At 51.7% G+C, this 15,135-nt stretch overlaps 1 protein-coding gene across 1 annotated transcript in view; it reads left to right on the plus strand.

Moving 5' to 3' along the window:
* Positions 1-1,335: 1,335 nt before the first annotated feature.
* Positions 1,336-15,135, plus strand: part of ALDH1L1 (aldehyde dehydrogenase 1 family member L1) — a 56,892-nt gene continuing 43,092 nt past the window's right edge. Inside the window, 6 exon segments of the mRNA XM_087431697.1 lie at positions 1,336-1,347; positions 2,524-2,613; positions 3,540-3,677; positions 5,719-5,846; positions 9,252-9,320; positions 9,322-9,339. Of these exon segments, the coding sequence (XP_087287823.1) occupies positions 1,336-1,347; positions 2,524-2,613; positions 3,540-3,677; positions 5,719-5,846; positions 9,252-9,320; positions 9,322-9,339 (455 nt within the window).

Consider the following 15,135-nt stretch of genomic DNA (forward strand, 5'->3'; position numbering starts at 1 on the left):
ACTGGTAGCTCGAAGCTTATCTCTCTTGATTCTAGTGGAAGAGAAACCCTCTTTCTCATGACTGAAAAATCAGAAAAGACCCTGATTGGCTGATCTTAGGTCATGTGATCACCCCGAGCCAATCACTGGCCAGGATGCTGGAGTACTCTGATTGGCCAGCCTCAGTCACATGCTTCCTGCTGTGGCCCTTGGGGAAGAATTGGCCCAGTTGTAGTTGCGTGGGCTGAGTTCTCTGCAGAAGGGAGGCGTTCTGTTACCAGAGGAGGACAGTCGAGAATGACTGATTCAGAGACAGTTAGGCAGGCCTCATGGGACCCTGACCCCACTAGGGGATTTGGTGTGTCTCTGGGGCTGCTGGTGGTCCAGGGGGAGGAGGCCAGCCAGTGATGGCCAAAGGCAGACACATTCCCGAGCTTCTCATTGATTCCAGCAGCAGGCCAGGAGTCGGAGCAGAGACAAGTCTCCAGGAGGAGAGCATTCACTGTCTGGGTGTAGCCATAAGCATAACACTGACGTAAAAATGCCCCCTCTTGCGGGTGTCAGCTGCCCCTTGCCCTCGGCTCCTATCTCCTACCAGCTGCCTTTCATTTTCAGGCTGTGTTCAACTAGATTTGCCTCTTTGTATTATTCTCCCACGGAATCCATTTTCTCACAAAAGGGGTGAGCAAGAATAGAACATGCTGGAGATCTGAAATGAGAGATAACAGAAAAGTTGGTTATCTTGCACATCCCACTGAAACTACTGAAAACACCCTTTAGGGGCTATGCGCTTGTCCAATATGGCAGCTGCACTAGTCACTGGAGGCTATTCAATTAATTAAAATAAATTCTAATTAAAAATTGAATTCCTCAGTCTCACTCGCTGCATTCCAAGTCCCCAGCCTTAACTACCCGCAGCTGATGGCAGTGTGTTGGACAGAGCAGATGTAGAATGTGTCCGTCACCACCACAGAGCACTCCATCATGCGGGTCCTGCTCCACATTTCTGACACTGCATCACTTCTCAAACCCAGTGTTTCTGGTAGCGCTCCCCACAGGCCCTCCGTTACAGTGGGCTGGGGCTCCGAGGCTCTCCTTCTGCCCTGGTTCCTTCCGCCACAACCTTCCTCTTCTTTTAACAGAGAAACTGCTTCCTGCTTAATCCTCCCAGACCTCCAAACCCATCCCAGGGCTCAGCATCCATTCTCCTTAAAAGACAGGGGGGAAGGTGTTAGGATAAAACATGGAAATTTGTGTGTGTGTTATACCTGTACAGGGCTCTGTAGTTTATATAATCTTCTAAGATCTCCAGAAGATCTACACAGATCTTCTATATAATATTCTCTAAAACCTAGCATGGGAGAGAAGGTGAGTTTTGCGCCCATTGTACAGGAGTTGGAGTTAGATTCAGGCAGATCTCTCGGGGGCCTGTTGTGTGCCAGGGGTGGTGCTGGGCAGAGTCCTGGGGTCAAGGGGTGGGGAGGGGTCCAGACTCACTGTGAACCCCAGGGGCCAGGAGTAAGGGGAGGGTCCAAATGTCTGGGGATGCCAACTCGACCAGGTCTCCCCCAGGGTGCAGGCTGTGGGAGGCTGATCGCTGAGGGCAGAGCTCCCCAGACTCCCTCAGCCGGAGGAAGGAGCCACCTATGAGGGCATTCAGAAGAAGGAAAGCAGCCAAGGTGAGTGCCAGGGCCCTGCACCACCCTGGAAGCCTGCCTGTGCAGGAGCTGGGCGTGCAGAGGGCGTCCTGGGAAAGCTGGGAGTTGAGACTGGGTGGTCAGGCTGTGATTGTTTACTGACCAGAGGAGAGGGCAGGCCCAGAAGATGGCAGGGACGCATAGAGAGCAGAGCCCAAGTGGAGGGAGGAAGGCATGTGGCACCCTAGAGCTGGGCAGGGAGCCGGGTTCATCCCGGCTCCTCCCTGTTCCCCTCTTTAGGAGGAATGGGCAGGGCAGAGGCCCCCAGGGAGAAGAGCTGGGGATGAGGAATGCAGTGAAAATCAGCTATAGTGCCAGAAGTCTCTAAAGATGAGGCACAAGAGAGAATCTCAGTTCCATGGAGACTGTCACAGGGGAGGGGAGGCCTTGGGGGCCTATGGGCTGTATCTCTGCTCAGGAGCTATCCCTGGGGTGCTCTGTGGGGGTCTATGTGAGAGCCCCCGTGAGGTAGTGAGGAAAGAGAACCTGTTGGGGGCCCTAGGGGATTGGGCCTGTGCTTTGTGCTGGGAGCTCTGTGTAGGGCCTTGGCCATCTTAACAACAACAGAACATTATCTTCCCCAAACCATCCTGAAGGTTTTACTCCTCACCGGTGAAAGACTGGGGGTCAGAACCCCCAGAACTGGGGCACCAGGGAGAGGCGCAGCCCAGTTCAGGACTCAGACTTGTGTCTGATTGGAAGTGGACTTCCCAGTGCCCTCCCCTGGGCTCCACCCACTGTCCAGGGGTTAGCAAGGCAGGAGGGGAAGGCAGGGGAGGGCAGAGGTGTTGTCCAGATGTTCAGGAAGTGGGCTGAGACCAGCTGAGCACACACGTTCTGTCCACAGATCAACTGGGAGCAGCCAGCAGAGGCCATTCATAACTGGATCCGCGGGAATGACAAGGTGCCAGGTGCCTGGACAGAGGCCTGTGGGCAGGTGTGTTCGTGCATGGCAGGGATTGGGCTGGGTGCACTGGTGTGCCCCACTGGCTGCAAAACTATCAAAATATGTTTGAGCTGGTTGGCAAGTCACCGCTGCCCTGACCCCCAGCCCCACTCAAGTGCCCCCAGCCACTTTGGCCCCTCCCCCAGGGCCATGAGACCTATCTACCATCCGTCAGATACCCTGGCGGCTGAAGGGTAAAGGTCCAGCACAGCTCGAGGCCTTCAGGCCTGCAGCAACCCTGGGGTTGAGCTGTATTGGTTGTAAAATATTTTGACTCTCACCCCTAGGCTCACAGAGACCCCAAGTCCAGCTCTGACTTGGCCCCCCAAGGGGGAAGGGCAGCATGCTCAGAATAGGGACTGAGCAGTGGGCAGGCCAGATGCTGAAGACGGGGAGCCCCGGGGCTCACAGGCTCTTGTGAGACATCAGGGGCTGGCAGGACTGTGAGCAGGGACCTTCATCTGTGCTCCATGGAGGGCAGTCCTGTCCGCTACGAAGCCCTGCATTGTCCAACCGCCTGACGGCTGACCAATTGCCCAGTCTGTGTCTTGGGAATCTCTCTGCTGCCCTTGCCACAAGACCCTTTGCAAAGTGACTGGTGCTTGGTGATATCCCCAGGGCAAGTGTCCTCACTCCATGATGCCTTAAGCAGATTTTCTCCTGATGTCTGTCCACCTGAGGTCTGAGGCCACAGCCGTACAAAGGGCCTGGGGTACACGGAGTTTGAGGGCTCCCTGAGCCGCCGAGGCTCCTCCGGGTCTTGTCTGTGTCCCTGGAGGCAGAGTTGTCGGAGCTGTGCTCTGCTGCTGCCGCTGTCCCGGCCCCTTGTCCCCCGAGCTCTGCTCAGCCCTGCCTGGCTGCCGGCATGGGGCTTCTTCCCAGCCACCATCTTCTTTTGGTTTTCCTGTCCTCGACAGAAACTGACGTTTTTCAACTCAACGCTGAACACCACGGGCCTGGTACCCGAGGGAGAAGCGCTGCCCATCCCGGGAGCCCATCGGCCGGGGCTGGTCACCAAAGCCGGACTCGTGCTCTTCGGGAATGACGACAGAATGGTAACGGCGCTGCTGCGGCCACGCGTCCACACTGTAGGCTCAGGCCACACACACTCCTGTCCAGGGGCTCGGGCCCCGCAGTTAGACCCCAGGCTGCTCTGGAGAAAACAGGAGAACATGAGACCGCGGGCTCCAAGCATCCGGAAAACTGCCCCCTGCTGGGTCGGCCAGCTTCCGTGTTCTGGGGAGGCCAGCCCCTTAGCTCTTCCTGACCAGGCGCCTGGGCCAGCGCTGGGTGCCCTGGGAGGGTGTCGGAATCAAGGAGAAGCCCTCTCCAGGGAGCCCTGAACTGGGGGCCTCCTTTTAGTTCTACAGAGTGTCCAAGTGCAACCGGGTATGGTCACGAGGAACCTCTGTGCCTCAGTGTCCTTTTGACCGGGGGTGCCATGCCAGGCCCGTAACATGCTCTGATTCCTATTAGCAGACTCAGCAACTCAGAGTAACAGCTAATATTATGGAGCACTTTCTGTACACACTGTTTTAAAACAAGTCGTATGTATTAGATTTAATTTTCCCAACAGCCCTGTGAGATATGTATTAATATTACAGCCATTTTACAGAAGAGAAAACTGAAGCACGAATTTAAATAAGCTGCCCCGGGTCACTCGAGCTAGTCCGCGGCAGAGCTGAGATGCAAAGCCTCACCTTCGGGCTCCAAGGCCCACGAGTTGGCGCGGTACTCTGCCATTAATGCTCACTCCACGCAGTGGTCGAGTAGGGAGCAGGGAAGAAGGAGGACAGGCAGGGTCTCCGAGCACTTATGGGAATTTCAGCAAACCCATGGATGCTGACCTCGGCCACGCCGCTGTGTGCAGGCAGGTGGAGTGGGGAGCAGCTTTTACCTGGGACTGGCGTTTGCTCGCTCAGGGGGCCCATCCTGCCGTGCACTGCCATCAGTGTCTGTGAGTCACAGTGGGTGGGTGTTTTAGGATTCCTGACCGATATCTGTCTTGGATCAGGGTCCCTAGAGGCAGCTGTCTGAGGCGGGAGTTCTCAGGCGTGATTTACCCAGGAGTGCTCTTGGAAAATCGTGGTACAATGCGGAAAACGGGCTAAGACTAAGGATGATGCTGAGCACAGACATGGGTTCCAGAGCAGTCCAGCCCTGGTCTGACCCCAGGGCCCCGGTCTCTGCAACAGGAATTGCATCTACCGATTTTTGACCCGCACCCTCACGTCACTCAGTCCTCACTTTCCGCTGCCCTGGGCTGGGGTGGAGGGCAAGGAGGCACAGCCCCTGGGCCTCTCTGTGCAGGACCATGCTTGTACGCCAACAGCGATTGAGGAGGGTGCAGGTGGAGGCCACTAACAGCCCACCCTTGCAGCAGCTGGAGGATGGGGGCACCAGCTGGGAGGGGCTCTAGGGGGCTCCTGACTGTGTGCTCCCTGATATTCACAGGGACAGCAAAGCAAAGGAGGCAGCCTTGGTGGAGACTCTTGGTTGAAGCCTCTCTCAGGAACCTCCAGCTGGATCTGGCTGGGCTTTAGCTCACAGAAAGCCCCAGAACATCTTCAAAAGACAGCAGGCTGGGGGTCACGCAGGGAACCTGGCTCCAGTTCTGTCAGGCGTACCATTCCTGTAGACCACTCTTATCAGACAGCGATGTCCTCTCTGGCGTGTCCTTCCTCCACTCCTCTTCCCACCTCTGTGCCCCAGGGGGGCATCTGATGACCTTCGCCAGATGTTTCCAGGGCGTTTCTAGGAGCTGGGCTATGGGGTGATGAGTTTTCTCAACTGACTTTCAAAGTAGTGCATGGACTCCTTTTGCCTAATGAGTAGGCATCATTTTTATAGAAACAATAAACTCATTTGTATTTAAAAAGAAAGTGAGTGTGGTGGAGGGTGAGTGACAGGGGAGAAGTGAGGGGCGGGGACAGGCATGAGCTGTAGTTTCCTCTTTGTCCCTGGAATAGCAGCCTGAACTCTTCTCCTCATCATTGATCTGAGCCTCCTGGTGAGGGTCGGGTGAAGCCCGTGTGGAGTGCCTTCTTCCCTGCCACGAGGGCGACCACAGGGCCTGTGAAATCCTTCCTCACGCAGCTGCTGGTGAAGAACATCCAGCTGGAGGATGGCAAGATGATCCTGGCCTCGCACTTCTTCAAGGGAACAGACAGCAGTGCCCTCGAGCTGACAGAGGCAGAGCTAGTCACCGCGGGAGGCTGTGCGTGGTAAGAGCTACCTTGAGGGCTGCCGTCTGGTTGGGCAGATCGTGCACTGCACGTGTGTTTATGAATCCACACTCCCTGGGGTTGGGCTGTGCGTACCCTCTGTGGGTGTATGTGCTGGCTTCAGGCATAGTTGGTTCTATGTGGTCTTGGGGCTTCCTGATGTCCCCTGCCCCTCCTTCCTCTGCCACTGAGGCCCTGGGATTTGGCCAGCTGGGTCTGACTCTTCTAAGCACTCAATGTCAACAGTTGACAAATGAAGCCCCTGGAATAGCTGAGAGACAGGTGCCAAGCCTATGGCCCTGTGATGAGAACATGTGCACTGGAACCTTCCAGAAAGAGCTCCCCAGAGGGAGCATCCTGTGCTGGTCAGGCAGTCTCAGGCTCCAATCCAGCTGCCCGTGTGATGCTGGAGAGCACTTTCCTCTCTGAGTCTCAGTGTCTTCCACTCTGAAGTCCAGTCAGTGGTCCCTTCCCAGAGCTTTTCCTGCCCTTCCTGCTCCCTCCATCCATCTCCCTCTCCCCAGAAGCCATGATGTTAATGAACAGATGGCATTGATGGATTTTCAGCCCTTCACTCATTCAGTCGTGTATTCAGCTACTCATCTAAGAAATACATACTGAGTTCCTACCAAATGCCAGGCCCTAAGCCAGACACTAGGAATATGATAATAAGCAATGTCCCTGATGTCATGAAGTGTCCCTTCTCATGGGGGGAGGAGAGCCACTCAACAACCAAGAAAAAGAATAAAATAATTTCAGGCAGTGAGAAGTGCTATGAAGGGGTGATGATGGGAACGAGGTCCCTGGAGGCTGGGGGACAACTTTAGAGAAGGAATGGTCAGGGAAGGCCTTCCTGGACGAGTGTGTGGGGGTTAAGGTGAGACAAGTGGAGAGAGAGAGTCTGGAGGAGAACCTTCCAGACCCAGAAGGAATAGCCAAAGCCGAGGCTCCTGAGCGGGGAGGGCCCTCCCTGTGTTCAGAGCCTCGGGACGGCGGTGCAGCTGGAGCGTAGGGCAGAGGCCGTGACGGAGGGAGGTGGGCCAGGAGGCAGCCACGTGGGTGACTGGGCGTCGATGACAAGTGCAGAAGGCAGGACTCAGCAAGGGAGGGACACGAGGAGGTCACACTGCTCCAGGGGGCACCAAGAACTTCCCTTAGTTGAAAGCTGAACATTTTGAATGTTTGTAATAAAAAGGCTATTTATTCAAAAAGATATTCTTGGAGCACTTGCTGCGGCCCTGGCCCTGTGCTTGCCCTGGGGTCAGAGGCCAGCTGGACAAACTGACCTGGAGCTTACAGTCGAGTGGCACTCGGGACGGTGTGCGGTTGTGTGTTTGTAAAGCCAAGCCTGAGTCAAAAGATGCTGCAGTTGTGTCCTTCATCTGTGCGATGGGAAGAATCACCACCCTCGTGTGTGGTGGGAGAGGAGAAAACGATGTCTGGAAAGGGTCGGTTTGTAGCACCTATTAGGATCTCAGTAAATGCTGTCCAGTGAACCTCACGGGCGTTGTAAGGAAAGGAGACCCTCCTAGAGTCTCTGAGCTACTCTACACTGAGTTCCAAACACTTCAGGAACTGTCCCATATTTAGTTATTATAACAACTCTGAAGTCGGCGCTGTCATTCCCTTCACTTCCCAGCTGAGGAAGCGAGGCGGGAGTCACGGCTAATGAGGGCTGTACTGGGATTGGATCCCAGGTGGTGGGGCTGGTGTCTTCGCCTCTCTTTGTCCTTTGTGAGCATCATTATCATTACGCCTGCTGGTCAGAGCTGGGCTGGGCTCTTTCAGGACGTGGTCTGGAGGCGAATGGGGTGGAGAGAGGCCAGTGTGGGTGGTTGTAGCTACCCTGTGTTGGTGGAGAGGGCCCAGCCTGGTGGCCATAGCAGGGGTCAGCCTGTGTTCTCCATTCAGCAGAACTTACCAAGTGCCCACTGTGGGCTGGGGCATGCTGTGGGCGACCAGCCCAACCTCACACCCTCCTGAGCCGAGGCCATGCAGGGCACTGCAGATGGCACAAACGATGCCCTTACTGAGCTCCTTCTGTACTCCAAGCGCTCTGCCTGCCTCACGCAAGGATTCCTCCCACAGCTGTTACTAGCCCCATGCATGGATCAGGAAACAGAGGCACCAAGAGGCTGCCTGCGTCTCCATGGCTTGTCAGGAGCTGAGCCAGGATCTGAATGAGGCTGTGTGGCTTCGGGGTGCACTGCCTCTCAGAGGTTCCACACACATGCCGTATGGGCTGGTGCATCTCATGGGCACCGTGCAGCCACGTGTCCACACACCAGCAGGTGACTGGTGATCCCAGGCTGTGGGAGTCTCAGGAGGGCAGCCTCTGCCATCGGAGCAGTCCGTGATGGTTTCGGGGAACAGGTGATGCAGCAGTTGGCCCTGAAGGATGCCCAAGATTTAAACATGAGCTGGGGGTGCAGGGAAGGGCGTCGCCGGGGCTTGAGGACCCAGGAGGAGGCCCAGAGAGCCCGCAGCAACGGAGTGGATACAGGGAGTGGCTTGACACGGCTGTTGACGGTCACAGAGGATGAGAAGGACAAATCTGTGACACCTTTCCAAGAAAGAAAGAGGGAGCCAGGGAGAGGTTGGGCTAGAGGTCACGGAGGGCCAGTCTTGATTGGGCCTGCCCACTCTTCATCCAGGCCAGTGACCGGCCGTGGCCTGGAGCTCAGACAGAGCATGAGGCTCCCTCCCGGACGCTGTCCTGACAGGCCTGCGCGGGAGCCTGCCCAGAGAACAGTTGTCCCTTCCTGACCTCGCCAACAGTCTTCTTGGGAGACTGGAGTGCTGCCCTCTCAGGTGTCACTGCCCTTTGCACGCTCGTCCGTGAGGCTGGCTGGTGGGCTCCGCTGCTCTCCACAGGTCCTGAGACAGAGGAGCACAGAACCAGCTAGTTTCTAGTGAGGACAAGACCCAGGCCTCCTGAGCTACATCAGTGCACCCCTTCACCCACAGAACTACCCCTACTTTGCTCTCCCTTTCACACTGCAACATCACACAGTAGAGTCACGCTGGGGACACCCAAACCCAGATGACAGCACCAAGGAGGGGCCAGGTCTGAGGGGGGCTGGGGAGCACCTTGGCCCTGTCTTCTGGATCCCCAGCCACACCCTGAGCTCTGGCACGTCCGTCCTCCTGCCACCCCTGGACTCGCGTGGGGACCCCAGGGAAGCTGTGGTGAAGGTGACTTGGGCATGAGAACAGCAGCTGAGTGGCCTGGGCTCTTACATCCCCAGGGAGACGGTCACTCCAGGACTGTCAGGCTGTCTGAAGTGGACAGAGAGCCCATCCTGGACCCCAGTGGTCCATGTGCACATCAGGAGGTGCTCTCACCTCGGACGCCTGCTCTTGGCTCCCTGGGAGCTGTGTTCTCACAGTGCCTGTTTTTCAGAGTGCCTGGAAACGGATTCTTCCCAACGTCCTGGAGGTGGATGACTCCACTGATTTCTTCTAGTCGGGGGCCGTCGGTGGACGTTGTGAGGTAGGCCCAGGAGTGGAAGGGTCCTATCCCAGGTGTCTGTGGTTGTGTCACAAGTCACCCAAAACTGAGTGGCAGGAAACCACAACCATTTGTTATGCTCGTGGGTCGTGTGCTGGTCAGAGATCCAGAAAGGGCCTGCATGTGCAGGCCTTGGGGGGCCGCCTTGAATGGCTGCAGCCAGTGGACTGGCGTGAGTTGGGACAGCTGGGCAGGGATGTCCTTGTCCAAGGTGGCTTCTCACTGCTGTGCCTGGTGCCTGGTGTCACAGTGAATGCCCTGGCACTCGGACTTCTAGGTGGTGGCTCACGGCTCTGAGAGCGTGGATGCCAGAAAACAAGGCAGATGCAGACCTAGCACAGAAGTTACATCATATATACGATGTAGATATTGTGTCATATGTATCATATCTAACAGGAGTTATATCTTAATCAAGATACAGACACCAGCCTCACCCAGGAGGTTCCCTCCTGTTCCTTTCGAGTCAGTGTGGTCGCCACGCCCCATGGACAGTCTATCGCCGTAGATTCGGTTACCTTTTCTTCACCTTTGTATGAATTGTCCTGCTTGCCATTTAGCCATGTGTCAAATGTGTATAAAGGGAAGAATGTGAGATGTATTAAGAAGACCTTTGCTTGCAAGCAGCAGTAACTTAATCGAAACTAGTTTAACCAAAAAACAAAAGTCAAAAAGTCCACAGTAGCTTTCTTTAGGCATAGCTGACTACTCCAAAGGCTCAAATTATGTCATTAACATTGTCACCATCTGTTGCCTCATTTTGGGGCAGAATTTCTCCTCACAGTGACAAGATGGCTACACAGTAGCTCTGGTCTAATTTCTTGTCTTTTTAACATTCCCAGTGAAAAGGGGGATACTTTCCTGGCAGTTTCCATGTAAGTTCTAGACTTGAACTTGACTGACTCTGGTGGAGGCATGTGGCCCAACAAGAACGAAACGCTCCCTCCCCCAGGAGGAGACATCTCTGATTGGCCAAGGCTAGGTCATGTGCCCACCTCTGGAGCCAAAGATTGAGTTGACTACATTCAACCCACATCTCTGGAAAGAGGGGAGAAGGTTGTTCCCTTGGAAAATGTCAATGCTATTCCCAGAAGCAGAGGAAGTAGGTGTTGTGAAGGCAGAATCAAAGATGTCTACTACACGTGGGGAGAGGTGGTTTGTTTTTTTTTTTGTGAGGAAGACCAGCCCTGAGCTAACATCCGATGCCAATCCTCCTCTTTTTTGTTGAGGAAGACTGGCCCTGGGCTAACATCCATGCCCATCTTCCTCTACTTTATATGGGACGCCGCCACAGCATGGCTTAACAAGTGGTGCGTCGGTGCACGCCTGGGATCCGAACTGGCAAACCCGGGCGCGCAGAGCGGAGCGCGTCCACTTATTCGCTTGGGTCACCGGGCCGGCCCCAGGGGAGAGCTTTTTGTGCTTCAAGAAGGTACAGAGGAAACTCTGTGGAGCTCAAGTAGACAAAAATTCATGTACACAATTAAGAAGGAAGGGTGTGTTATTAATATGGTGTGCAGAAGAGTTTCAGGGAAATGCTCAGCTGAGACCCGCATGTTGGTGCCATCAGTAGAGCTGTAGAGTGGGCAGTGCCAATCAGAGCAGCACACTGGTGAGGGAGGGATCCAGGATGGAAGAGGATGTGTGAAATCCAGTCCCACGTGGATGCAACAGGAGACTTTCCAAGACCTGCGGGAGAGAGCGAGGAGGAGGCTAACGTTTATGCTCTGGGGGGAGACAAGAACACACGTGCAGTCTGACCAAATTGAAAAGTCCACCTAAGGCTGGACAGAGTAACACCACGTGATCCTGACTACAGGCCTCTCCCTTATTTTAATGATATTGTGATGGAAAGCTTCAGATAAATGGTAATTAGAGGAGTTGCATGCAGTCCACCTGGGGGAGGTTCTGGGCGGATCTTAGCAGGGGTTGATGCTGAAGAGTAACTGTGAGTTCATGAGACTCGGGGATGTGTATCACACCAGTTAGTTTTTGCTGTGTAACAAACCACCCAAGACATAGTGGCTTAAAACAACACCATTTCTTTAGCTTGTGGTTCTGTGGGGTCCACAGTTTGGACTGGGCTCAGCTGACCTGGGCCAGACTCAGCTGATGTCAGCTGCCAGGCCAGCTGGGGGCTGGCTGGTCTAGGATGGCCCCAAGCAGGCTCGCCAGGCTTGTTCACGTAGTGGTGGCAGGGTCCCAGGAGTGAGAGGGTCTTAGGAGCGTGAGCACATCATGTCCACTGCATTGTATTGGCCAGTGCCAGTCCCGGGGCTGGCCCAGCTTCAAGGAATGGGGAAGTGGACTCAGCTCCTAACGGCAGGTGCTGCGGTCACACCGAGGCCAGGACCACAGAAGGGTGCAGCGCTGCAGCCGGTTTTGCAACCTGCCGTGTATATAAGAGGGTGCACCGGGCCTGTGTGCTTGGAAATCGCACACTACGGGTCTCTTGTATCTCACTCTGACTTATTGTGTGGTTAATACGAAGTATAAAATCAATGTTTTGTTCAAAAATAATGCTAAGAAGAATTTCAGACACCTGAGAGAAGGATATCCTGAGGCCAAGCCAGGCCTGCGTAGAGCTTCTGAGCTGAGGGTGGTGGAGGGTGCAGAGAAAACTGATCCTGCTCTTAGTAAACAGTTAAGAGCATGCATCCTTTTTTATTGTGGTAAAAACGTAAAACATGAGATCTACCCCCTTCATAAGCTTTTAAGTGTGCATTACAGTATTGTTAACCATAGCACAATGTACTTGCTGTACAGTATTGCTGTGCAGCAGATCTGTAGAACATTTTTAACTTTCATGACTGAAACTTTATACCCATTGCACAGCAACTCCGCATTCTCCCTCTCCCCAGCCCCTGGCAACTACCATTCTGCTTTCTTCTTCAAGGAATGTGACCACCTTAGATACCTCATAGAAGTGGAATCATAGAGTATTTGTCCTGTGACTGGCTTATTTCACTTAGCATAATGTCCTCTAGGTTTACTATGTTGTAGCATATAACAGGATTTCCTTCTCTTTTAAGGTTGAATAATATTCCATTGTATGTGTAGACCACATAATTTTCTTTTATGCCTTCATCTGTCTGTGGACATTAGGTTGTTTCCACCTTTTGGCTATAGTGACCAATGGACATTTGAGTGCAGATATTTCTCTGAGATCCTGATTTCAATGCTTTTGGATAAATATCCAGAAGTGGGATTGCTGGGTCATATGGTAGCTCTATTTTTAATGTTTTAAGCAACCTCCATACTGTTCTCCCTAGTGGTTGCACCGTTTTACATTCCCACCAGCAGTGCACAAGGGTTCTAGTTTCCCGTATCCTCGAGAGCACTTGTTTTTTTATTTTTAGTAATGCCACCCTCATAGGTGTGAGGTGATATCTCATTATGGTTTTGACTTGCATTTCACTGATGATCAGTGATGTTGAGCATCTTTTCATGTTGCAGTTGGCCATCTATATATCTTCTTTGGCAAAATGTCTATTCAGGTCCTCTGCCCGCTTTTAATTGGATTGTAGTCTTTTGCTATTAAGTTGTTTGAGTTCCTTATATATTTTGAGTATTAACTCTTAATCAGATAAATGGTTTGCAAATATTTTCTCGTGTTCCATAGGTTTCCTTCTCACTCTGTGATTGTTTCTCTTGCTGTGCAGAAGCTTTTTAGTTTGATATAGTCTCACTTATCTACTTTTACTTTTGTTGCTCATGATTTTGGTATAATATCCAAGAAATCATTACTAAGACCAATTTCATGAAGCTTTTCCTCTATGTTTTCTTCTAGGAGTTTTACAATTTCAGATCTTCGTTTAAGTCTTTAATCCATTTTGAGTTGATTTTTGTGTATGGTGTAAGATAAGTGTCCAATTTCAGTCTTTTGCATGTGGATATCCAGTTTCCCCAACACCATTTGCTGGAGTGGTTGTCTTTTTCCCATTATACATTCTTGGCTCCCTTGTTGTAGACAAGTTGACCGTATATGCATGGGTTTATTTCTGGGCTCTTGATTCTGTTCCATTGGTCTATATGTCTGCCTTCATGCCAGTACCACGCTGTTTTGACTACTGTAGCTTTGTAATATGTTTTGAAATCAGGAAGTGTGAGGCCTCCAGTTTTGTTCTTTCTCAAGATTGTTTTGACTATTCAAAGTTCTTTGAGGTTCCACATGAATTTTATGGTTTTTTTTCTATTTCTGTAAAAACTGCAGTTGAGATTTTTTTTTAGTTATTTTATTGAGGTCATAATAGTTTATAACATTGTGAAATTTCAGTTGCACATTATTATTCATCAGTCACCATATATATGCGCCCCTTTACCCCTCATGCCCACCTCCCAACCCGCTTCCCCTCTGGTAACCACTAATCTAGTCTCTTCATCCATGTGTTTGTTTATCTTCCACATATGAGTGAAATCATGCGGTGCTTATCATTCTCTGTCTGGCTTATTTAAGCTTAACATAATACCCTTAAGGTCCATCCATGTTGCAAATGGGACGATTTTGTCTTTTTTTATGACTGAGCAGTATTCCATTGCGTGTGTGTATATATACACCACATCTTCTTTATCCAATCATCAGTCGATGCACACTTGGCTTGCTTCCATGTCTTGGCTATTGTGAATAATGCTGCAGTGGACATAAGGGTGCATAAGCCTCTTTGGATTGTTGATTTCATGTTCTTTGGATAAATACCCAGTGGTTGGATTGCTGGATCATATGGTATTTCTATTTTTAATTTTTTGAGAAATCTCTGTACTGTTTTCCATAGAGGCTGCACCAGTTTGCATTCCCACCAGCAGTGTACGAGAGTTCCCTTTTCTCCACATCCTCTCCAACATTTATTATTTTTTTGTCTTGGTGATTATAGCCATTCTAATGGGTGTAAGGTGATATCTCATTATAGTTTTGATTTACATTTCCTTGATAACTAGTTATGTTGAACATCCTTTCATGTGCCTATTGGCCATCTGTATATCTTCTTTGGAAAAATGTCTGTTTATATCCTCTGCCCATTTTTGATCGGGTTGTTTGTTTTTCTTGTTGAATTGTGTGAGTTCTTTGTATATTTTGGAGATTAACCCCTTTCGGATATGTGATTTGCAAATATTTTCTCCCAGTTGCTGGGTTGTCTTTTTGGGTTTTTTTTCTGTGTGTGTGTGAGGAAGATCGGCCCTGAGCTAACATCTGCCAATCCTCCTCTTTTGCTGAGGAAGACTGGCCCTGGGCTAACATCCATGCCCATCTTCCTCTACTTTATATGGGGACGCCCCACAGCATGGCTTGACAAGCAGTGCGTCGGTACACTCCCAGGATCCGAACCAGCGATCCTTGGGCTGCCGCAGCAGAGCACATGCACTTACCTGCTTGTGCCACCAGGCCGGCCCCTGTCTTTGTTTTGTTCATGGTTTCCTTTGCCTTGCAGAAGCTCTTTAGCCTATGTAGTCCCATTTGTTTATTTTTCCTTTTGTTTCCCTTGCCTGAGTAGACCTGGTATTCAAAAGATGCTGCTAAGACCAATCTCAAAGGGTGTACTGCCTATGTTTTCTTCTAAGCGTTTTATGGTTTCATGTCCTACCTTCAAGTCTTTAATCCATTCTGAGTAATTTTTGTGTATGATGAAAGATAATGGTCTCCTTTCATTCTTTTGCATGTGGCTGTCCAGTTTTCCCAACACCGTTTATTGAAGAGACTTTCCTTTCGCCATTGAATGTTCTTGGCTCCTTTGTCGAAGATTAGCTGTCTATAGATGTGTGGGTTTATTTCTGGGCTTTAAATTC

The sequence above is a fragment of the Ceratotherium simum genome, chromosome 5 (genome assembly GCF_057802395.1).
Source record: "Ceratotherium simum simum isolate JZ-2026a chromosome 5, ASM5780239v1, whole genome shotgun sequence".
NCBI lineage: Eukaryota > Metazoa > Chordata > Mammalia > Perissodactyla > Rhinocerotidae > Ceratotherium > Ceratotherium simum.